The sequence below is a fragment of the Phasianus colchicus genome, chromosome 4 (assembly GCF_987193195.1).
Source record: "Phasianus colchicus chromosome 4, bPhaCol1.hap1.1, whole genome shotgun sequence".
Lineage (NCBI taxonomy): Eukaryota > Metazoa > Chordata > Aves > Galliformes > Phasianidae > Phasianus > Phasianus colchicus.
The window spans coordinates 20206400-20230915 of NC_143439.1; the positions used below are offsets into that span (position 1 = coordinate 20206400).

The window sequence follows — 24516 nt, forward strand, 5'->3', positions numbered from 1 at the left end:
AAATACTATGAATGACAAAACTAGAGATTACTGAGGTTTGAGGGACTGAAGCAGAAGCCAAAGAAGCTGGCTCCCCAGGTGTAACACCTCCTTTCTGAGCTTGGTCACAGTGATCAGACCTTGCTTGGAGGAGGAGAACACAAAGTTTATTTAAAAATGACCTAACAAAACCAACAGAGTACTGCACAAACAAATAAAAAGTTTGCTGATATGAAGGTATGTGATACTGTCTACATGTCCATCTTTTAACTACTACTGTGCAAAGAAACTGGCTTATTTCACAAGAGGGCTTGGTAATAAAAAACATCCATTTGAGACAGAATAAAACAGGGTTGTCTACACAGGAATGTTTTGTCTCCAGTGAAGGAATCATTTCTAGGAACCACAAAAAAAAAACAAGAGCAGAGACTAAGAATATTAACATACTATGCAAAGAAATAAGTAAATCAGAAATCCTCCCACACTATATTTTAAAAGGAAATATTTGTAAATAAAAAAAAAAAAAAAAATCCTCTACAAGAAACTATATGCCAGTCACATAAACAATTTTTTTTTAAACAATACTCAAATATCTCTTTGGCTCTGATACAGCAAGGAAACTTGAACGTTTACATCTCTGAAAAGCCACTGTAGTCCCTAAATCTTTCTTTTCACCTCCTCCCTAAAGAGCATTCTATGTCAAGACAAAGTAACAAAGTTTCAAGCCTTAGGTGAAAAGAATTTCAATTCCGATCGTACTGATACAGTAAAAGAACAACAAAATGCCAAATAACACATTTTGTCTAATGCTCTCCCAGTGCATTTCCAAAACTGAAATAGGTTCATATTTACCTACTTCTGTTTTATGCACATTGTAATGTATTACAAGTGTCCATTTTAAATATTCTCATGCAGGAATTTTCTGGCTAAAGTATTTCCTGCCAAAGTATTTCAGTATTATATTTGGGTAGCCAAGAAGGTTTACTAAGTACTATTTGAAATTAACGTTGTTGATCTCACCAAGCCCTGGTTTTAGACTGCACAAAAATAAAAACAAAGGCAAGTTGTCTGTTTCAGGTTATGCTCGCATTGCAAATGCTGCAACATATTTTAAATGAACACATTTTACAATTTTCCAGCTCTTAGAAAAGTCAATCTACACTACTTAATATTTGCAGAATTTGATGTCTTACCAGGAACTGATGGATGCACGGCAAAAGCACTATATCTGCCAAGGTAAAATAAAGCCCCTCTGCAAAAACGTGGTCTAAAGGTGGAAGGTCAGACGTTTTTGTTCTCCTGATGAGAGGGGCTTCTCTGTTGACTGCACGTGATACCTCTTGGACATGCAGCTTAGAGAAAGCTACACTCAGTTCCAAACTTGGAAGTGGGTGTTCATGCACCTCCACCGTTTTCCCTTCCTCTGCTGCAGCCTTGGCACCTGCCTTCTGTTGTTGAAGCTTTTGCCTTCGAATTTTGTCATCGTTATGCACTCGGACAGGCTCTCCAAGTTTTCTTTCAAGCTGTAAAATGTCAGCAGGAATAGTCTGACTGTGCTCAGGAGATGCCGTCAAAAATCCTTCAACAGCCAGAGGTATGCTGATCTCACAGAGTCTGGTCCATTGGCTAACCTGTCAAATAAATTTATCTAATAAATACAACAAGAAATAAAATCCAAGCTACCTTTTTGTCTACTTTAAACAAGGAAACTTCAGCCAAAGTTAGCAACTCCAGCTTCAAATACATCCTCTGATAATCTTAGGAGCCCAAATATTCTGTATTACTTCTGCGATAGCTGAGTTAAGAAGCAAAATGTTATATATAACAGGATGAAGTGTTATCCAATACAGTATGTTTTCACTTCCCTTCACTGGCATAAGATGAGGCTGGCTGTGTAACTCATGAGAAGCGTCCAGTTTACAGAAATGCTTTGGATTAGTTCTCTTATTTTTTTTCTTAGCATCCAACATTAAGAAACTTTAGTGTAACCAAACAATAAGTTTAAACAATTTTTTCATGTTATTCTCGTTCTCTATTATTTACTTTAGGCTGCGATCCCAAATCAACTGCAGTCTCCTACTATGTCTTCCCCAAGAATGCTTCTGAATCACAGATACAGTCAGCACAGCATGCCAGTACTGTACATTAAACTCAATATTCAATAAGCATTAATTTATTTTTAAATGATAGTTGTCAAAATCTTTAGTTTGCTTTTTCTAGCTTTTCCCAAACATCATGCATTTAAATCTAATTTCCCTTATTCTTTGAGGAAACACAGTATTGACAAAGGTGCACATTGTAAAAGCTGTAATTACCATCATTCAGAATTAGTTAATAAAAATACATTATATTAGTTTACCAAGAAACATCTTCCAGGGATAATTTCATTTCTTTGGACAACCATTTATAATGCCCAAATCATTCCAGTAAAACTTCATTTGGTCTTCAGTTTAGGACCTCTGCTACACAGGAATTCATTTTTACTGGTTTCCTGGCAGACCAGTTACCTTTAATTAGCTAACTATCAGAGTGTACATTTCAAGTTCTGAATAATCTAAAGGCAAGTAATTAATTATCTATATGGATTGATTGAAGAAAAGCAATGTCCCTTCATAAAGCAGTATCAGAAAGGGGATGAAGACAGGCAATAGTCAGCTGTGATATAATCTGAAATATGGTTATTCATAAGGTGTGAAGTAAGCATAAGAAGGCAAATATAGCAGTGACTAGTGTGAACAGGTTTACATTTGTAGGGCTGTGACAAAGGTCACATCCTGGACAAAACTTTGAAAAGTGCTTTACTAGTTCAAATTCTCAAATGCCTACATTAATATTGATAATAACATGTAAGTACATTCAAAAATTCTATCGCAAACTTTGCAAGGTTACAACTTGATTCCTGTATTCTCCACAAAGCCAGCAGTGTCCCTCACTTATTTCTCATCGGATTTCACGTTCTTCAGATAAAATTTATCATGTGCAAAGTACGTAGGATTAGTTCCTAATGACATGCTCAAAGATCTTGTATTTGCTGCAACAGACACATCTATGACTTCACATAAAAACATCCCACCTTCAAATATTTGATTTCATCAGATAAAAAAAGTGGCATTCTGTGAAAAATTATCATTAAATTAGGTATTTTTTAATTAACTTAAAACTGGAATAGACACAGTACTAACTCACTGAGACTATATTGCCAAAATGAAGCAAATATCTGACCCAGTTTTTGAATTGTTAGGTACTTTTTGTGCCACTGAAGTTATACCCTCAAAAAGAACAGTTTTTGCCTTATGATAAAATACAGACATTTCTCCATACAGTAAATATCAATATTAAGAGTTTACATCAGAGTATTCCATTCTTATTTAAAACCCTGTTAATATAACTAAGAGAAAGAGATGCACTCACTTCTGCACAGGCTTTTAAGCAGGTCTTCTTAAAGCCTAGGAGTTCCAAAACATTCTTTTTGGATGGATCTGCCTCGAATGTTTTCTGTATTATATGTCTTAAGACAACAGAAAGTCCAGCTCGACAGAACTTGCCATCTTTCGTGACAACAGCAGGTAAACAGCAGCTCTGCACGACCATAGGAAGCTGACATTTGGAGATTAAATGGACCTCAAGATCTCCAAGGAGGTTTTTTGTCACAAACTGATCATTTGCATTTTCATTAGTCGGCACTAAGAAAATTTTGAATGATTTGCAGTCACAGTAGGATAGCAAGAAGAGTGAAATAGACGTATGAAGAGGAAAGATACTATCTTGACACTGATGAGAAAAACCCAAATACAAATGTTCTTCAGGGACGCTATCTTTCATCTTCCTCCTGAGCTGAAGTTCCTGAAATAGAAATTAGAATACAACAGTCATAAAAGAACACAGAATTGAGAACAAAACAGAGGGTTTGAAACAGCAGTTGTACCATTATCTGCTAAAACTGATTGTAAAATAAGATACTATTAAAGACATCCTGCCTGAGCAAGTAGACTGCGGGACTTTGAGAGGAAAATGTTTCACATATAGCCTCACACATCATTGACAAGGAATTGATTTCTGACACTAAGTAAACATATAAAAAGAAGAAAAGATTTTATTTTAAACTTTGAAGTGTTTAAACATTTTATAACAAAGCTCATTTTTAAATCAGTAACCTCCCATAATCATACATTCATCATACAATATTAAAAAGAATATGTTCCTGAGCACCTAAAACACTTTTATCATGCATACATTTGCATCTCTGTTAAAGCACACGCACACACAGAGACACTGTTTTAAAGTGAAATACAAGAGTGATGTAGCTGAAATTAACGTCATTATATTAAAATTTTTAATTAATTTTCCTTATACTTCGTTGAAAGTCTATTTTTTTTTTAATTAAGTCATTCCATACTAGTGTAATATAAAACAATAATGTAATAGCTTTTCAGTGCCACCACCACACAATGTTCCCTGTTAACTTAAAAATCACAATTCCTACTGAAAAGCATTGGGCACTAGATGGCACTCTTAAAACAATCATACAGAACAAAGCTTCATTACAATACAAGGAAGAACTCTGCTGCTCAGCTATGCAGTATGGTTATTTATATATAGTTTATATGCATATATGTAGAGCACAAGTGACACTGGGACAAAATCTTTCAAATAACTATCTAATAATGTCTCTATATAGTTATAGGGACATGATAGCAATACACAGCAAAAAGTTCTTACATTTCAGATATGGAGATGTACATCAAATGTACTGTTTTATATCATCTATCACTGGAACAGACCAATTGCTCAAAGACGGGCAACGGAAAAATAAAATCAAGCCCACTTGACATTAAATAAGAATCACAATGACTGTTACACAGAAATATTTTTCAATTGTTCTGTTACATGGCTGTCTCAAAACAAGAGTGCCTAATCATAAAAATCCTCTTGCTTTTCTTTAATTAACACAGCTTCCACTCAAAGAATAATAAAGTACACGAAAGTATGTAAAATACTTTCCTAAAAGCTATTTTGCTTGGATAAACATACAAATCATGATGGATACAATACCGTAACTACAACTGCGGAGAAAACAGTTTAGTGAAAGTAATTGAGGAGAAGATGAGAGAAGAGCTAGTCTTATCTGTTACATCCATATATTTAAACACTTAATCTCAAATCCTTTCCTACAGAACTTCTAGAAAGATGCAAAAATAGAGGCACAACTGATCAGCCCACTGATTAAAGATGTTCTGCTTTGAAAACTGGTAGATGAATGGGTTAATGCTGTCAGTGTGAATCTTACTCCAATCCACTGAACAAAATGACTTCTTCCCAGTAGCGATGAGTAATAGATAGCAACTGTCAGTCTGTCCCAGGGACAGCAACTGATTGGAAATAATGACTTGTTGGTTATTGGTCTGCTCTGTACTCAACCCCGTGAATGCCACAGCTGACACCATCCTATTAATCCATCTGTCTCCTTGGAGCTCAAAATTTAGCTTGAAATTTGGCCAGACAAATTCAACCATTCTTGTCCTCAGCTACAAAACTATTACATCCAGAAGCCACGCAAAGCACGTATGCCAACACTGCTGAATCTCCCTGAAGCAGGATAAATGCATACTCCAGTCTCTTAGCCCGCTTACCTTAACCCATAATGTAATACACTTGTATTGAGACTGTCTCCTTTATAGTCACTGAGGAACTTGCATCTAAATTCTAGAAAAGTCCAAACAACCACTTTAAACTGAACATCTTTTTTTTTTAAAGCTTTACCCATGGATGTTACGAGGGTTAAGATTTACTTGTCACTTTGTTCAGATTTGCTCTTCCCTCTACTTCTAACACTCACATTTAACTCTTCACTGCATTTTACCCACTTGAAAGTAGTGGCTTTTGAACATCACAGTGCTGAAGCACTGAGGATTGTACTTATCTAGGGAGGGAGAGTACTCCCTCTCAAAACAAGATAGGAATGTATAATGATTATACACTGCTTCCACTGACTCAAACTCTCCAAAGTTTGCACATGGAAGAGGTGTGAAGATGAGAAATAAGGAAGCAACAGCAATAAGCACTACCTTTGGTAACTTTCTAGTCTGTTTCAGCATGAGGTTTCCTGAAATAGATGGAAACAGCACGTAAAGTGATCCTCACCGATGTAATGAATACTTTGTTCTTATTCTATCATCATCACAGTCAAATCCTACCTATTCACCAACTTCAATGTACAGAAGAGCCACAGACATTTCATTCATACTATTAAACACACAGAGAATCACTCGAATTATTTTGTCATATTACTGTGTTTCTTTTTCTAACTTAGAAGATGAGCTGTCTCCAGAAAGAAACGTCAGGATTCTTTTTCCTGTGTAGTCTGTAGTATACCATGGGCATTTTATCACTAATTCTATTCCCAAACTTGCAGCTGGACTCATAAACATTGTATGAGCCCTTCCTTCCACTTTTCCAGATCCGTCCTACGTACAAATGACAACAGCCACCCTCATCTACCATCTATCTGTTCCTTAAAGCCCTAACTTCCTGCTTTTTCTCCAGTTACACTACATCCATTTTTTCACAGGAGAGATTTCAGATGGCCAAAAAGTAGCACTGAAGTTAACTTTGTTCACAGCTATGTAATTTCAAAAGCCAAATGACAATCTGAATAAGTCAAGTCTAGACTCAGTTTCATTGCAACCACAGAACTTGCAATGCATGGGGTAAACACAGAAGAAATATTAATCTTTTAGGAGCTTTTTATTACACTGTGGATAATAAAATGGCCTGAGCTCAATTGGTGCAGAAATATTTTGCAAGTCATCTTTCACCATTTTCTGACTTCTAAATGCAACTATTACTTCCTACAAACTCCAAAAATTAATACTGAAAGTTCTTTTATTTTTCACAAAGTGATTAAACAGGCAGCATAATTTCTGAACTGTCACACAGCCTATGCAGCTGCCAAAAAACACGCCTCGCTTGCTAAAATAGAAATATTTTTTATTCATCTTTGAAATTAGAAGATTGAGACTAATTGAGAAATTTCTCTCGGTCTTACTAGGCATCACAGACCTCTTTATCACACACACACACAAAAAAATCATTCACTGACTACTCCAAACACTTATCTAGGAAATTGTCTTCCCCAGCCTCAGACAGTGAACAATGACACACCACCTGCTTCTGAAATCCAGTCAGTGGAATAAGATTTGGCCCAACTGTATTCATATTAGTCTCTCACAGGACATAAAGCAAAATAAATCTATCTGGGACCTGTCTATAGATGACTTTTGTTTCCTTAAATTATTTCTTGTGAGAATATACTCAAGGCCTTTTTCTTTCACTTCAGAGAACTGTAGGCTCTCACACTGCCACATCCCACTCCTCTCCCCTGTTTTGCTTTAGAGATTGCCTCCTGACAGCTTGTTTCCTTCTATGGAGATATTCAAGATCCGTCTGGACGCCAATCTGTGCAGTCTATTGTAGAAAACCTGCTCAGCGGGGCATTGGACTCGATGATCTTTTGAGACCTCCTCCAACCCCCGCTGTTCTGTCATAATAAAATAAAGAATGGAACTAACAAAACCCTTGAGACATAACATTGTGCACCCGTTTAATTATAACACTTTTTTTTTTTTTTCCTGGCATTTGTCCTTTTCTGATTAGCCTGCATTCTGTGAGACGGATTTCTGTCCTTATACTGGCCTTTTTAATAGTAGCCACTATTAAAAGAAGGGAAGGCAGAAATCAGCTGAACATAAAAAATGAATATCACAGGTTTTGCAACACAGCTTGAAGATAAATAACGCGGTTTGCTTTCAGTTTTACAGTCAGCTTGGCTAACATCTTAGTTAGCATCTGAGATACGCTGCTCACCGCAAGTCACTTAAAAAGACAGGTGCCCCCAGGAAATATTTCACTTTGCGCGACGTTAATATTTATGCTCTATGGGAGACAACTGTGGGAAGCCGAGCTATATTTCCAACCGGACGATCAACGCGTTGCGGGAGCTTAGGGCCACCGCACCCTTCAGCGTATCCAAAGGACTGTGCCTTCCCGCCACCAGCGCGGGTCTCCGTCGGCAAACACCTCAAGCACGCGCTTCAGGAACGGGGCAACCGGCGGGAAGAGAGCCCGCGCGGGGAAGCAGCGGCGAGGCGCGAACTTCCAAGGCCGCCGAGCCCGCGCGCTGCCTCACGCACCTCCCGCCCCGCCCACCGCCGCGCGAGCCGATAAACGGCCCCCGGTCGCCACCAGCGCTGATCCGTCGGGGTCCGCCTCTCCCTCGGCCGCTCCCCGCCGCTTACCCGGCCCCGCGCACGATACGTCCCCGCCGCTTCCGCCCCGGATCCGCCTCTCTCCGTGTGCCCATGCGCGTCCCGCCCGGCTCCGCCTCACCCGCGCCGCGCTCCGCCCTCCCGCCCGCGGAGCGAGGCGGAACGGCCGCTGGGTACCGGCTGAGGGCTCTGAGCGGCGGCGGCGGCTGCCGTCTCCTCCCCTCAGGTGAGAGCGCGGCGGGAGCTTCGGGGCCTTCGCGGTGTCGTCCCCGGCCCTGAGGGCGGGCGTTGAGCTCCCCGGAGGTGCGGGCGTGTCCTCCTACGGCGGAGCTGGAAGCGGCCGTCCCTGCTCGCTGAGCGGGGCCGGCGGTAACGCGCGTGGCTGAACTCGCTGAGCCCGCCCGCTGCAGCTGCCCGGCCCCGCACGGTGGGTGCCGGCGGGCGGCCCGGGGTGGGTAGGTTTGAGGTGGTAATGCAGGAGTGGGGCTTAGTTAAACAGGCAGCTCGTGGTGGTACGAGGAGGAGGTAGGCGGGGGCTGTGAGTGGCGACGGGCTGCAGAGGGGGGTGTATAAGCGTTCCCCGGGCACGCGAGGGTTGTGGTAGCAAAATGAAAGGCGAGCTAGGTTGAAAACGAGGAGGAAACGGCGACGGCAGCGGGATGCTTCTGCTGGGGTATCAGGAACAGAATGCACAACTTAAACGTGGAGCAGCTGCTGAGTGGGGCGAGTGCTATATTCTCAGCGAGCACGAGTGAGGGCAGATACTCAGTGTGCTGTGGTTTAACCTAGCAGGCACTGCACGGCCTCTCATGTGTTCCTCCTCTTCTCAGTGGGATGGGGAAGAGAATCAGAAAAAAGTGGTTTTGTCCCCTTCTAGCTCTGTGTGCCTCCTCCGCCTTCTCTCTGGTGGGGCAGTGTAAGAGTTCTCTTCAGTAAGACAACTCTTACACTGAAGAGTTCTCTTCAGTAAGAGAAAACTGAAACACTCTTGGCACTGTACAGCATTACTCAGCAACAAATAGAAACATCAGTGTGTTATCAACATTGTTTTTCTCCTAGCATCATATCAGGTACTGTGAAGGAAAATAACTGTTCCCATTGAATCTAAGACAATCTGCTTTGCCGCAGGGCTCATCAGTGAGCCTTCTTTCCACAACAAGGAGAAGTTGCAGAAGAGGACTGAAGCATGGGTTGGTTGCCTGGTAGTCCAGGGCCTGGATGAACTGTGTTCTCGTGGTATCATTGTGAAGCCGCTTGCTTTTCTCTATGAGAAGTCATGAGGCTGAGAGAAATCACCAGGGTGTAGAAAAAGGCAGGTCATATGTCCCTTTTCAAAAAGGGGCAAGCAGGACAGTCCAGGGAAGCACAGGCTGGTCAGTCTCCCTCCTTCAATCCATAGGAAAGTTATGAAGGAAGCCACCGTAGTATGAGGAGGAGCAGGTGTTGGCTGGGGATAACCAGCTTGGGATCTACCAAGAATCAGTCATGTCTGGTCAACTGGATTGTCCTCTGGCAAAATAACTAGCTCTGAAGTTGGGGGGAGGAGTGGAGAATATCATCTGAGGACGGGCTTGCAGGGACCTAAATAGAAGCCTTTCTGTACCTAAGAGGAGATTGATAAAATGGAGCCTGTATTTCCTTTCATGTGAAAGCATAAACTGAAACAGGTGAGGTGCCAATTTGAATTAAAGAAGTGAAAGGAGGCAGTGAGATCCCTGTCACCAGCTGGATGGTGTCCTGGGAAAGCTTGTCTGAATTTGTGGCTGACTTTTGCTTTGAGTGGGTCTCTTAGAAACAAAATGCTTGTGTATTGTGGTGTAATGCAGCAGGCAGCTCAGCACCACGCAGCTGCTCACTCACTCTCTACATGTTAGGTGGGCATAAAATCAGAAATGTGAAAGTGTGAGAACTCGTTGTTTATGATTAAGATGGCTTAATAGGTAAAGCAAAATCTGTATGTGCAAACAGAACAAGAAATTCCTTTGCTGCTTCCCATTGGCAGGCAGATGTTAGTCACTTCCAGGAAAGCAGAAGTCATCACATGTAACAGTTTCTTGAGAAGACAAACACTGTCTCTTGGAATGTCATCCCCTCTTCCTCCTCTTGTCTCCCAGTTTTTATTGCTGAGCAGGATACCAGATGGTATGGGCTAGTCCTCTGCCTGGTCTAGGCCAGCAGTCCTGGTTCTATCCCCTCACAACTTCCAACCCCTCCTGGCAGGACAGCAACAGGAGCTGAAATGTCCTCAGCTCTGCACAACGCTGCTCAGCAACAACTAAAGCATCAGTGTGTTATCAGTACTGTTTTCATTTAAAAAAGAAAAATCAAAAGCACAGGATCTGTCAGGCTTCATGAAGAAAATTAACTATATCCCAGCCAAAACCATGATATTCTGTTTCTTTGAAAATATATTCTTTGAGTGGTAGAAAGCAGCAAATAGAACACAATAGTGTAACGTAGAAATGTTAGATAAGCAAGTTACTGTGATAGATTGAATTATTGATTGGAAATAATGGGATAAAATATGCTGAAGGATAGAATATAAAGTTATGGATACTCACGCTAGTAACTATAATGGAAGATTTTACTCAAATCTTCTGAAACTCTTTGAATTTCACATGAAGATGTCACATAAATAAGAACTGATGAATACAATTGTTCTGATTAATGCAGTTGTCGGGACTGCTAAAGTGCTTGAGTTTTGAAATATCCCTCATGGGAGGTACTGTGAAATTGTTGTCATGAATCAAATCCTCGTTATGATACTAAAGTAAAAACTGAAAATGGAAGTCAAGCTTTTTCTGCTTTCCTTGATCTATTTCATCAAGACTTGTGTTAAATCGGAGAGTGATCTGGAAAAGGCAGTATTGGTAAATGCACAAAATCTACCACTGTCACAGCTGTTAGATTTAGTCAGGAAAAAAGAATTCTCTTCCTGATGAGAGGAAAAAAAAGATGAATTGATATTATGGTGGTAAATTAAGTCAATAGTTAATAAACACAGTGTAGTGTGCTGAAAGGTATTTCGTGCTGCTGATCCATGCTTCTGGCTCTAAGTTAATTACTGCAGGTGTTGAAGATAGATGCAAAGGATATGTGGGTGAAAGTCCTCCTAATAATCCATGACAGTGGAAAAATATAACTATAGTTGAATTTACAACAAATGGATTTGATAATAGCGTTGCAATGTCAGTGTATAGGTATGCAAAATAGTAGCAGGCCACTCAATGGACAGTTGGCCTGTAGTACCCTGGGAAGAGTAGCTGTTAAGTTGAAAGACTGCATATTCTATATAGTGCTCGATTAATTCTGTGTAAGTTTTGGCAGAATAAAATAGTTTAGAAAAAGAATGATTCAGAAAAAAACTCTTAGACACTGTGAGATGAGCAGCCTATTAACTAACAATTTTCTTCATGTGGATATTTGAACTGTTTAGTGTAGAACATGCTGGGAAGTTACTTAATGATTCTTCATCGTAGAAGGATTTCATATATAAATCACAAATACATCAGACAGTTTTGTTATCATCAATTTGGTGTTCTCTGTCCATCATTAAATACTTGGGAAACAATGAAGAACTATTGGAGAGCTAACTTAAGAAGGGTGCTTGTAGGGCTAGACTGATGTCTTTGTGCTCACTTGCAAGAGTGAACGTGTGTATTCTTGACCCCACTCTGCAACTTATCTGTGTGTTCTATCCACTTATGGCTGTAAGGAAAACCATTTCTACCTTGGATTCAAGGATTATATTACAGCTCTCCAATCTTGCAGCTGTGTCATTAAACCACTACACAAAGTGTCATATACTTTTTTCTTATATTTTTTCTACTTAATGTTTTATTTTCTATATGAAGTCCCTCCATGTAAGAAATTTCTTTTTGTTAATGTTTGCAGTATCCTGTGACATTATTACAATTTACCTTTGAGAGCAGAAAAAAACTGCCACAATTTCATGTGCAAATGAAAGACTAAGTATACAGAAAGCTTCTGAACATGTCTGAATTAAACAATTCCTTTCCAATAGTTGCCTTGAAAAAGCTAGAGCTCAAAATAAATTGGGGAAGTGTTATCTTCCAGAAGAGAGAAATGGATTTAGCAGGCTTACACTTGTTTTCTAAATTCTACAACGGTGCTGAATTGTTTGCTAAGGACTGTTGAAGCTATCTGTTCCTTATGTGCACATGTATATACACCCTGAAGATGCCTCGGAAAAGAACTTAAAGGGTTTCTGTTTCTTTGTTTTTAAGAGGGAATTAAGAATTATTCCAAATTCCTACAACTAGTGTCTTTGTTCTACTGTTTTTATACAATGGAGTGTGTAGCATTCTTAATTTAAGGCTATGTTGCACTGAAGCTTGGAAGCCAAATTCACAGAAAAAGAAATGGTAACTTAACCACAGAGCTCAAGAGCAGCCGGAATTTTTGATGTAGATAAATGCATTTATGTATAAAACATGTGGATACGTACTTTCCACACACATTGAATTCCCTTTCTGTAAACATTAGGGAGGGTCTGAATTGTCTGGATGAGTAGTCTGCATGTCTGTAGTAGTCTGCATGATCAGCAGTGAGGCAGTTCCTGCTGTATATAGTACTTGGTAGAACAAGTTCTGTGGCCACTGGAAAATGATTTAACAAGTGGATTAAGGAATAGGGAACGAGCTCTTGAAGAGATTTCTTAACTCTCTGCTGGTTCCATTGATGAAATCCCTATGAAGTCTACTGTATGTTGAACTCCTTGATGATCTCAGTAGAGCGATTCTCTGGTGTCTCGTGAAAGCCCAGCATGAGATAAAGGTTCCTGGAGACTTCTAGGCAGGCATTGAGGGAGCAGACTGCTGCTGCTGGTATATGGTCAGAGAGGTAAAAGTTCATTGCCTTGAATAACAAAAGAAATTCTTCAGACAAAATGTTGGAGGCTTCAGCCTTAAAAAAAAAAAATTGTCCCAGTAGTGCTTTTGAGCAGAATTTATGAAAACACTTCTAGATCACTGTATAAGAAAATATCCTGATATGTTTTAAATGAGATTTGTTTATTTTCCATTTTGGATAAGAACAGAAAACTTCCCATGTTTGGATTTTTTTCTCAAATTTATTATTGTTAATAATTAAATAAGAGCAGAATTTCTGATGCAACTTTTGTTAAAGAAATTAGCAATGAAGGCTCTGGAGTGCAGGTAACTACTGCTATGCAACTTTTGTTTTTTTTTTTTAATTCATTCTTTGCTTTTCCTCACTTCATTTCCATAGGCACTGTGGTATCTTAGAGCTCTGGACAGATACTTGTTGAGAAAACAAGTGAACTTGGATAAATAGCGATCCAAGTTGTAGTTATTTCTCACTATTTCAACTAGATTTAAAAATCAACAATGTACTTTTACAGAAGAAAAAAATTGTGTACTTGCTGTGTTGTATCTCTGTATTTACATTGCAGGGAGCTATTCTCAGAATTATCGAAAGTGAGTTTTCTGATCATATTTTTCTTTGCTCTTAAATGATCGATGTGTTAAAAATCATGTGCAAATCTAAACAAGGATAAGGGTGGTAGGTGCTCTTGTTGAAGTTTACACTTAATTGCATTTATATTCTATATTGCCAGATTATCAAGAATATGAAATACTTGTTGCATTTACATAAGAATGACAAGTTTAATTTCTGAACACAGATGTCCAAAGAACAGAGATGATTTCTCTTCAGATGTGAAGCCAAATTGAAGTTTTTCAACTCTTTAAGTTCATGGTCATTTTCTAATGATAATTCACTTACTACCTTTGCTGTGATTCAGTGTAACTCTATTTTACAAAAAATATTTTGCAATCTAGTTAACTACATGCTGTTTGACTTAGGCTTCATATATATAAAGTTCTTCCTTTTTGTTTGTCTTCCTACAAAGACACCACTATGGCTGCTGCGGTGAACATGGAGCTCGATCCTATTTTTCTGAAAGCCCTGGGCTTCTTGCGTTCCAAGAGCAAGGATTCTGCAGAAAAGTTGAAAGCACTTCTTGATGAGTCTTTGGCCAGAGGAGCTGATTCAAGTTATCGTCCATCTCAGAAGGTATTAGTATTAGATAACACAGGCCATTTTCACACGCCTTTATGGCCCCAACTATCCCTTGTTTGTTTTTATAACTGAAGATTTAGAAGAGAATTAGAAACTGGAAAAATTATGAGTAATTATGAAATGTTCAAATTCACCATTTCCCATTTTTTTTTTTGCAAAATAGTGCATTCAGGTAAGTTAATGGGGGGGAAAAAAAATCCTGACATATCCAAACATGTGTAATACCTTTCCTTACTATATTGCAAATGAAAGATTTTTTTTAATGGTACTTCTTGTATTTTATGTTGGTTTTGGCATTCTGCTTAGTAACTACCACAAAAAGGGGAACCAAAATTACACAGTTATAAACAAAGATGAAAAGCTCTTCAAAATGCAGATATTCTTGTGACTAGATAATTATTTAAAAAAAAGCTAATTACTGATATAAGGGAACTGTTGTGTCATGGCCTGATCTGATGATCGATCACCTGGTGAAGGGGGATGGCTGGCCTAGGAAGCATAGGTGCAAGCAGTTCAGGTCCACGCCTACCTGAGCTCATTTAAGAGCTAGCCTCCAATAGGAGAATGCCTCCTGGATGAGGACCACTTCTGAGAGGGAGTGTTCTGTAGGCAGAGACCCTATCACCAGTTAGGTGAGTCAACTTTTTCCTATATATGGTTATTGATATTCATAATGACACTTTGGCTGCTATTGCAAAGAACTTATCAGAAGCAATTTCACTGCTTTCAAGGACTAACAACTGATAAAATTGGATCTCTTCTCAATATGGTTGAAATTATAGAGGGGGGAAATAATATTCCAAATGGTTTGAAACATAAATGATTTGCAGGCGAAAATGATCACTATCCCATAGAAATATGTAACTTTTTTTTCTGGAAATAACTAACTACCTGCTAGACAGAGTATTCGAATCTGAGATTAGCATATGAAAAAAAACATGTGGGTACATCCTAGTATCACTATGTATTGCTATATAATTAAGGAGGTAGTTTTTCCCCATAGGATGTTGACAAGTCAGCCAAGTATGTTCTAATGATGGTCTGTGTTCACACACACTAACGTTTTTCTTCTTCAGGTACATAAAATATCAGAAGACATTATTACTCTTGTGGCATACATGATGCTTGTAGAGTCTAATTCTTCTCTGTGGAAATGTTAGCTTCCTGAAACCTAAATTACTGCTGTACACCTCTGTAGTAATGCAGGTGTTATGACTTTCAGGAGCTTTCTGTCAGAACTGAATAATATCACAGAGAGGCTTGAAAAGCTGATTGCAGTAGCAGCTTGGCTGGTTGTCACTGTCTACATGCAACAGGAAATCAAGAAAATTGGAGGGGCTGAAGTGAAGCTCGGCACTCATCTCACTATGCAGCAGAGAATTACTCACTTATTATCAAGTTGGAGGGATACCTTTCTCATATGCATTGCTATGGTTGATCGCTCTTTTTTATTATACATTGCTGATGCTAATGCAACACTAATAAGAACTATCAGTTTCTGTTGATCTAAATTATTAAGCTCGTAGGTGAATATGAACTGAGATTGACTTTCCTCCATAAAGGAATGATATATTGATGTCCAGAGACAACATGTGTCTACTTATATTTTTAGCAGAAATCTTTTCCTTTGAAAGATTAGCATTAAGGGAGATTTTAATAACTGTAGTTTAAACACAGTTATTTGTGGATGTATTATAATAAGACTTAAGAAATGTTTAGAAGAATATATGTACAGGTGAACGGTGTTATGTGATGTTATGTTTGCCTAATCTGTGATCTAATTGCAAACACAAAGTAGATTGTGTAGGGTTTGACTTCAATTTTTGTTTCTGTTTTTAGGAAGTAGAGCAACCAAAAGTATGTGTTACCAAACCTGTTTCTAGTAAGCAAGATCCTAAAGCCTCTTCTAGTTTGCCTTCTGGTAACAACAATGGCAAGCCTACTGCATCAGAAAAGGTGAAAAAAGAAACAGAAAAGAGATCTGCTGATAAAGTGAGTCTAATTCTTGTTCTCTAGCGACATAACCTGGCTAATAAATTTGAAGATGTTTTAGTGAAAGTTCTCTTCCCTTGTAGTCTGTATAACTGTTGTTAATAGTGTGTAGCCTACAATCTGTCTTATCAAATCATGTTGTTGTTTAGACAATCCAGCAAAGGTCTAGTTAAAATTATTTTGTAAATACTTTAAATACACTGACAAGTTAATAAAATGTAGCAGCCTGAAATGTGGGTTTTTCCAAGGCTTTTTTGAGGTTCTTGTAGTGAAGCACAAAAGGTGGACTTGAGTTTCTAATTCATGAGTATTTTGGAAAAGATATATCAGGAAAATATGCTGTGTGTATGCTTCATATACACCTTTTTATACTTACATTTTGCTTGTTTCAGTCACTTTCTCATTTTAGGAAGTCCATCAGCTTTCTGCTTTTTCTTATTTTTTGTTTGCCATAGATAAAAGGGGATGCTGCTGAAGGAGCTGATGTGCCAAAGAAGCCCAGACTCGAGAAGCAAGAGGCTCGTTCCTCTCCAATTACGGTTCAGACAAGTAAAGATTTATCCATGCCTGATTTATCTAGCTTTGAGGAAACCAGTGCTGATGACTTTGCTATGGAAATGGGTTTGGCCTGTGTTGTTTGCAGGTAAATTAAGTGTTTCATTGCAGTCATGTATTTGGTTTTGGTTGGTTTTTGCCCATGTAGCATTCAAATAATGTTACCTTGCAGGTTGTATTCTGGAAATTACTTAAGTATGTATGCAAAACTACTAATGCATGTAAGCATTCTTCACAAACAAGATTTTTTTTTAAATGGAGCTTTTAATGAGTAAAAATGATTTTTCTTTATAAAAGAGCAAGTGAGTATTAATAAAATTAGACAAAACAAAAAGGGTAGCGTAAGAGATACTGTCTTTTAAATATTAGAAGACAAGTTAAAATATTAATAGCTAATGTTAAGCAGCATTCTAAAAAGCAGTTCTGAGTACATTTTCTTTAGTGGCATTAGCGTGAGTTCTGCATGTGTTGTTCACTTCATAATCATTTGACATTGCTTTACACGTGACCATGTTTTTTCAATTAATTCTCTAAATATATCTTGTGTCCTGCAATCAAAACAGGCTTTTATTTTTCAGCAAGAGCTTCTAAAACTAGATCTTAGTAATATTTTGTTAATGATATATCTAATAGTGAAAGAATTAACAACATACTTTTGAATATCCACTATGTGATCAGATAATGTGAATAAGCATTGTATTTCACAGGTGATTTATATCCCTCTAAGTTCCTCTTGTTGCCTACTTCCCTACCTCTGACAGGGGTGTCTTGTTTGTGTAAGTGTGTGATCAGATGAACTAGCCTCTGGATCAGCTCCCTGCTCAGGTTTTTCAGCAGATACAGGTTTCCGTCAGCTCAGTGTGTGTACTTATCCTCGTGTATGCATGGCTATGAGAACATAGGATCAGGACAGGGAGGAAGATGGAGCTGGCATTTACAGAACTGGCCAGACTCTTGGTAGAACTATTGTATTCTAGCTCAGCTTAAGCCACGTGGGAAAGTGTGTTCTCGAGGTGCCTCTGGATCATGGAGGAATTCCCATTATTACAGCTAATTATACTGTTAACCAATTGTAGAGCGGTGAGACTTCCTGTCATATTGTTCCCATGTGCTAACTCAGATGTTTAACTTTATAATAGACACTGAAAAAGGAAGAACAGTTCAAACACCTGAAGTAATAAATAAATCTTACCTTTCTTCCTGCAATACTGATTATAAAATAGGTCTTATTAAGGTGATGCTGGAGAGAAAAAAGCATTTAAAGAGGGAACTCATTAGAGAGGATGGTAGCAGTCTCCAAAGACTTGGTGTTTGTTTTTATTGTACATCAACACTGCTGGAACTGATGTCTTCTGATTCTCAGTTTCCAACTTAATCTGGATGGATTGTTTTTCAGATCACTTATGCTTCAGGCTTTCTAAATGCAGCATAGTTGTTAGGACTGCATTCCACTATTTACTGCTCAGCTGTCAATGTAAGGTCCCTTCCTGGGGCTGGCCATCTTGAGTTGAAATACTAACATTTCAGTACATATGAAATACAATAGCACTGGATACTTCTGTAAAGTAACATAGGTATGAATATCATTTGGAAGCTGACAGCTATTAATACTTAAATGCGGACAGTTGTGATTGAGAACACCATGTCCAGTTGCAAAGTATGTAGGTATTTTTTATAGTTCAGTGGTTTATATTGCTGAAAAAAAGTTGACAACTGTTATCAACTTGTGTACAGTGTGTTCACAAATGCTGAAAATTACATTTGTAGATTATTCCTTTTTTTATAGATGTAGAAACTAAAGACATAGAATGTTTCTTCAAGATTTGCTAAATGTGAGATGTGTCTGCACAATCATTAGGGATATTGAAATTTGATGGCTGTGGGTTGTTTAACTTAGATCCTGTTCTATTTCAAACTAGGCACAAAGAGAATACTGGAATAACCTCATCCTCTTCAGTACTTTTAGATCTTAGAAAGCCATGACTCAACGGATACAGGAATCCTTGGTCACGTGAAGAAGTAACATTATTTGCAATTTGCAGCTGATAGTAAACCCTGACAAAAAAATTAAAGCCCATTTTTTGAAAGAGTGACTTTTTCTAGGAGTACTTGTTTTCTGAAATTAAAAGATCATTAAGTTTGCTTTTCATTTATCAAATTGTTTAAAAATAAGACTAGTTTAACTTGATTCCGAGAATGCAAAGTTAAGTTTTTTTAAAATTAGTTTGCAATTGTCTTTAGAATTTTTGAAATAGAGTGAATCTTCTTGCTTGAGATATGGGGTTAAAGCATCACTGCTTCATTCTTACCCAGTTTATTTAGGAATAATAAACAAAATAGCTCTTGAAATTTCCTGCATCTCTAATGGGATGGTGGACTTCCAGAAATGTTTTCTTTTTTTTTCTGGTAGCCCATTTGAAAGAGAAATATTCCTTAGAAAATGTTCTAGTGTCTGTATGGACAATACTTTCAGACTACTTTTTCTTGTTACAGAGAAACAAGGTATTACCTTTTTGTACCCATCTACAAATAGTTTCCATGGTTACTTGGCTACCTGCTCCTCAGGCTTATGAGCAAAAGCAGCTTAGCAATTAAATAGCCTGATTCTTCATCTGAAAGAAGAAATCATCAGAAAACTGATATTTGGCTAATTTAGACATATTCACAGTCATGTGTGCATCACTAATTTGTCATTTATACAGCATGATTACTTTCACCGGAGACCCACAGCAGAATTAAGTCCTCATCACCAGCTTTGTACTTGCTTCAAGGCAGAGCTGCACAGTTAATCCTCTGTGTTCCATCTCTTCAAGATTCTGGCATTATCTCCAATTCCAAGTGTCTGTTTGCAGGGACTAGAAGGATAGCTAATAAAACATCAGTGAAGTAGTATAGAGTTGGGATGGTGATGCTTTTAAATTATTTAGAAGAAAGCACTCTTTCATACTAGTCAATGCAAAATTATTTGTTCTTGAACTGCAGTGCTCTACAGCTTACAGCAAAATTATCCAAACATAGGCTAGGCCTTTAGATGCTACTGTAATGAGAAATTGATAATAAGTAAACAGTGGTAAAATCTCTATTGGAAAAGGCAGATGAGACTCAAATTTCTAACATAAAAATCAAACAGAAGAAGTGTCATGTAAGCATGTTTGATAATATTCAAGTTTTTTGATGTTAGTTCTCTGATGAAAATCTAACAATTTCAAGTTTCTAAAATATTAGGAAGAACTTAGGAAGAAAAATCAGTGTAGCTCATCTGCTACAGTTAGAAAATATTCACAAAAGCAAAAATATTTTTAGTCTTTATCTTAAGCTCTGCAAAATTTACAGCAGTTGGATAATCCTTGAAGTGCTTTTCCCAGTAATCTGTTCTTAACTATTTGCTCTGCAGGCAAATGACGGTTATTTCTGGGAATCAGCTTGTAGAGTGTCAGGAGTGCCATAATCTTTACCACCAGGATTGCCATAAACCTCAGGTGACAGACAAGGAAGTGAATGATCCTCGACTTGTATGGTACTGTGCCCGCTGTACCAGACAGATGAAGAGAATGGTAGGAGTCAGTTTTTTGTCTAGTTTGAGCACTATTGAAATGGAGCAGGTTATTTCTTATGTGTGAGAGTATTCTTTAAGTTGCAGAATTCTCTGGAAGAATGTTGGAGAACCATTTTTTCTCAGCTGTGCTTCACTTGCTGCAGCTGTGTTTTTTAATGTAGTATTGGGGAGTATTTGGGTATCTTCTTAAACTTTTATTAAAAAAGCAAAATTTGAGTGAAGTGTGAAACAGGACTCCTTCCCACTTGGTAAATAGTATTTCAAAGCATTTTTTATTTTAGGTGATACTGATTATTTTTTTAGTACATATTTACAAAATATCCCTACGATTTGATTTTCTTCATACGTGTAGATGTGAATGATTGTTTTTGTAACAAGAGAACAAATTTTGGCTCAAATCTTCAGTGCTGAAAGATAGAACATCCCCCCCCCCCCCAAAATCCCCTTCATTTTGATTTGTCTGCAGGGTAACTTTTTGACTAAGCAGGGTAATTACTTCTGATCCTACAGAGATCCCTCTCGTCTCATCATGAGAAACAAACACTGAAGAAAGTGTCTTTGTTTACATATCTCTACTTCTGATCTTCTTTTCAATCAAACCTCTTTATATAGCAGAAAATATGCTGTTTTGGAGCTGTTCTGTGGTAACTTAGTGAGTGGTTATCTATTGAAATGCCTCTGCTAATAAACAAGAGAAAGTCAATGTAAGATCTCTTCCTAGGAGTTATTACTCAGTGAAGTACATGGCTATTCTGATGATCATCAGAACATCGAACCTAGCAGAGTTCAATGCTTGAGGTCAGTTAACAGGATAGCCCATGCAGTGACTCAAACTTTCTCTTCAGTGAGCCCATTTCTAATTTTTTTGTTTCAGCATGAATTCTACCTTTTTTTTACTGCAACTTTTTAGCAGACTTGTACAGTCTACATCCCAATACTGTTGGATCATATCCACATTTTCCTCAAATTCAACTGTCTTTGCCTTTCTGTGATGGCCCAGTGCCTTCCTATTTCCTGAGTTTCAACATTGCGCCTGTCTCTGTGCTGAAATAGGAAGTTCTATTCAATATGGCTTTTTGGCTGGACTCCTTATCACCAGTACTGTATTTGACATGGCCTCCGCAACTGCAGCTTTTTACTACTTTATTTCTCAGACACTTTTCAACTTCAAATTGTAAAGGCTAGACTGCAATATGATAATGCTCACGCTTTAAAACAGTACTGTAGAAGCTCTAACTAGTTTTGTTTTTTTCTCCTCAGGCTCAGAAGACACAAAAACCACCTCAAAAACCAGCTCCAGCAGTGGTTTCAGTTGAACCAGCTGTGAAGGATCCATTGATCAAGAAATCTGAAATTAAATTGAAACCTGAGACCCAAACAACTTTTCTAGCATTCAAGAGAACAGAAGTGAAGGTAACATCCTATAAATTTTCCAGAAAATAAGTTTACATTTCACTATTTTTTTTTTAGACACATTTTCTCACAAGCACAATAAATGAAAGTAGTCTGCTGTACTATTTACACTGAGTGGTAATATAGCGTAGTGGTTTTGCATTAGCATCATAAGAGTGGGGGGAACAGTTCTATTCAGTTGTAAATCCCTGAAGCATTCAGCTCTTGACTGTATTTTTATGTTAAAAAGGACAGAACAGAATTTACTCTGAGAACTTTTCTTAATAGTATTTTATACAAGCAGGATTTTATAAAGATTCTCAGAACACTATAAAAGATAATATTTATTCTCTGTGGCCAAGTAACATACATATATTTTGGTACTTAGGCTTCTACTCATGGCAGTGGGGAAATCCAGCTGATCCTGTAGGGTCTAATTTAGAAACATGAGACAACATATATCAGCTTCCTACTTATTTAATAAATGTTGCTTTATAATACATGTTGTTGTGAGTTGGTTAGGATGATAAACCAGAAGCAGCATAATAAATGACAAAGAAGTCTAACAAACAGTGATGCTTACTGAAGGACGTCACCTGTAACATAGAATCAAAGCAATTATTCATGTTCTCAGAGGTAAATTTGCAGTTGTGCTGCTTAGATGGAAACTGTTATGAATGACACGATGGCTTTTGCTCAAGCACTTACACTTCTGAATAACTCTTCACCTTGGCCATAAACTGTTACGATTTTGGTTTTAATAAGTCAACATTTGTATTATCCCCAGCTGAAAACTGGGGTTTGGTTGTTTGGTTGAGGTTTGGGAACTGCAGCTGATGTGTACAGTGCTTTGCATTTAAGGGAAGCTTTGTCTGCGGAACACTTGTCTTTTGCACTGCCTGAATGGAAAGACTAGAGGAAAGAAGTCCAGTGGCTCAGTTTCTTTAAAACCGTTTCTGTGGAGTATAGGCTGCTAAGAACCAAGATGGGAAGAGGAAAGTTCTGATGCTTATACTTTAACCAGAAGAATGCAATACTTAGTTACTATGGAGCTGTTTTTTATCTTTGTATCTGTTATCTTGTCAAAAAATGACACCAGTTAATGGCAAGCAATAAAAGATACTGGCTTGCCTCCCTTGTTTATACTTCACAAATCTGCACTGTAGTTATTTGGGTAAAACCAGTGTTTAGAATTTATGGGGGAGATCTCAGTGCTATATAATAGCCTGTATAGAAAAAAGGTATTGGTTTTATTTGGCTGGGAAATTTAAAGTTATCTGTGCCTGCATCCTTTTCCTGTTACTGCTTTTTTTTTTTTAACTATAATGACCAGTGATTAAATATTGTCCACTGTGTGTTTCTGGATAAAGAACTAAAACAGAGGCTCAGTCTCATCCTGCTGTGATGCATTATACAAATAAATGCCGCTATAATAAGAATGATTTATTTATTTTAGCCCTCAGCAGCAGTTTCGGGGAACTCAGCCAGTACAAGTGTTTCCTCTTCAGCAACCACCAGTGGCCTTACAGGATGGGCTGCTTTTGCAGCCAGAAACTCCTCTGCCAATCCATCAACTGCCAAACTGGGATCAACAGCACAGAGCACCAGTGGGAAACCTGCAGCAGCTTCAAATAACCAGAAACCCGTGGGTCTGTCGGGGTTGGCAGCTTCCAAAACAGGACTAGGGTCAAAAATAGCTTCTGCTAACAATAGCACAAGCCCTGTTCAGCTGAAACCACCTCCACCTCTCACACTGGGAAAAACCACTCTTAGTCGTTCGGTAAGTAGCGACAATGTTAGCAAAGTAGGTCTTCCTAGTCCCAGCAGCACTGCGCCAAGCACCAGCAGTCAGGTGAGCAGTGGGAATGGCAACAGTGGGACTGCAGGTAACAGCGGGGGCAACGCAAGCAAAACCACAGCAGATGCTGGTAATCAGTCAGCTTCTCTGAAAGGCCCAACTTCACAGGAATCTCAGCTCAATGCAATGAAGAGGCTACAAATGGTCAAGAAGAAGGCTGCTCAGAAGAAACTCAAGAAGTAGTACAGCTGCTTGCTGATCTTGCTGATTGTGATCTGTAAAAGAGCAGCATTTATCTTTTAATTAAAGAAAATCCCTGAGTTACTGGACTGAACCAGTAATTAGGGAAGTCCCAAACCTATGCTTTCCAGAGGTAAATCTTAGGTAATCCTACTATTCCTTCTGACTTTATAAATCTGAAAACTCAATATGTTAGAAAAATATTCACTATTACATGCTGTTGGTTTTTAGCTCAAAGCAATGGAATGTGAAATTGTAAGCATTGGGAATTTTGGTGTATTTAAGAGAACAATTTGTGGATACAAATTGAACTTAAGCTGTCATCCTTCAGCATTGTGAATAAAAGTGTTATTCTGGGAAATCACTGCCACTTTCTTTCATTCAGGTTTCTGATCCTTAAAATGCTTTAGCTTTTACAAGTTGTTTGTGTTGGGCAGTTAATGGAGTTCTCTGCATGTTGCACAAGTCATATGAGAAGTGGCCTAACTTGGTTTTCTGCACTAAGAAGTTTCTTTGTCACTTTCTAGTTGTTCTCTGAGGGAAAAGAGTAGAAATGACCCCTAGACTGTGAAGAGTGGAAGAGAGCCAAAATGGTGTTTTCAATCTGTAAAGAACCTTAGGATTGTCCTGTTGTAATGTGAATGGATAATTGTCCACCACGTATTTAATTGAATGTG

At 38.3% G+C, this 24516-nt stretch overlaps 2 protein-coding genes across 7 annotated transcripts in view; one reads left to right on the forward strand and one right to left on the reverse strand.

Moving 5' to 3' along the window:
- Positions 1 to 8356, reverse strand: part of GSTCD (glutathione S-transferase C-terminal domain containing) — a 72892-nt gene extending 64536 nt beyond the window's left edge. For 2 of the 5 annotated variants that reach the window (XM_090138859.1, XM_031607548.2), the window contains exons 1-3: positions 8274 to 8356; positions 3391 to 3822; positions 1173 to 1610 (exon numbers count right to left, since the gene is read on the reverse strand). In XM_090138859.1, the coding sequence (XP_089994985.1) occupies positions 1173 to 1610; positions 3391 to 3801 (849 nt within the window). In that variant the 5' untranslated portion in view covers positions 3802 to 3822; positions 8274 to 8356. The other 3 variants (XM_090138862.1, XM_090138861.1, XM_090138860.1) reach the window with 3 other exon arrangements.
- On the forward strand, positions 8247 to 24204 carry INTS12 (integrator complex subunit 12). 2 transcript variants are annotated; one of them, XM_031607547.2, is made up of 7 exons: positions 8247 to 8469; positions 14137 to 14300; positions 16146 to 16298; positions 16754 to 16941; positions 20248 to 20407; positions 21670 to 21822; positions 23258 to 24204. In XM_031607547.2, the coding sequence occupies exons 1-7, from the start codon at positions 8337 to 8339 to the stop codon at positions 23840 to 23842; spliced, it is 1536 nt and encodes a 511-aa protein (XP_031463407.2). In that variant the 5' UTR covers positions 8247 to 8336; the 3' UTR covers positions 23843 to 24204. The 2 variants fall into 2 exon arrangements, with proteins under 2 accessions (XP_031463407.2, XP_089994989.1); XM_090138863.1 differs by lacking the exon at positions 8247 to 8469 and adding an exon at positions 8653 to 8670.
- Positions 24205 to 24516: the final 312 nt, after the last annotated feature.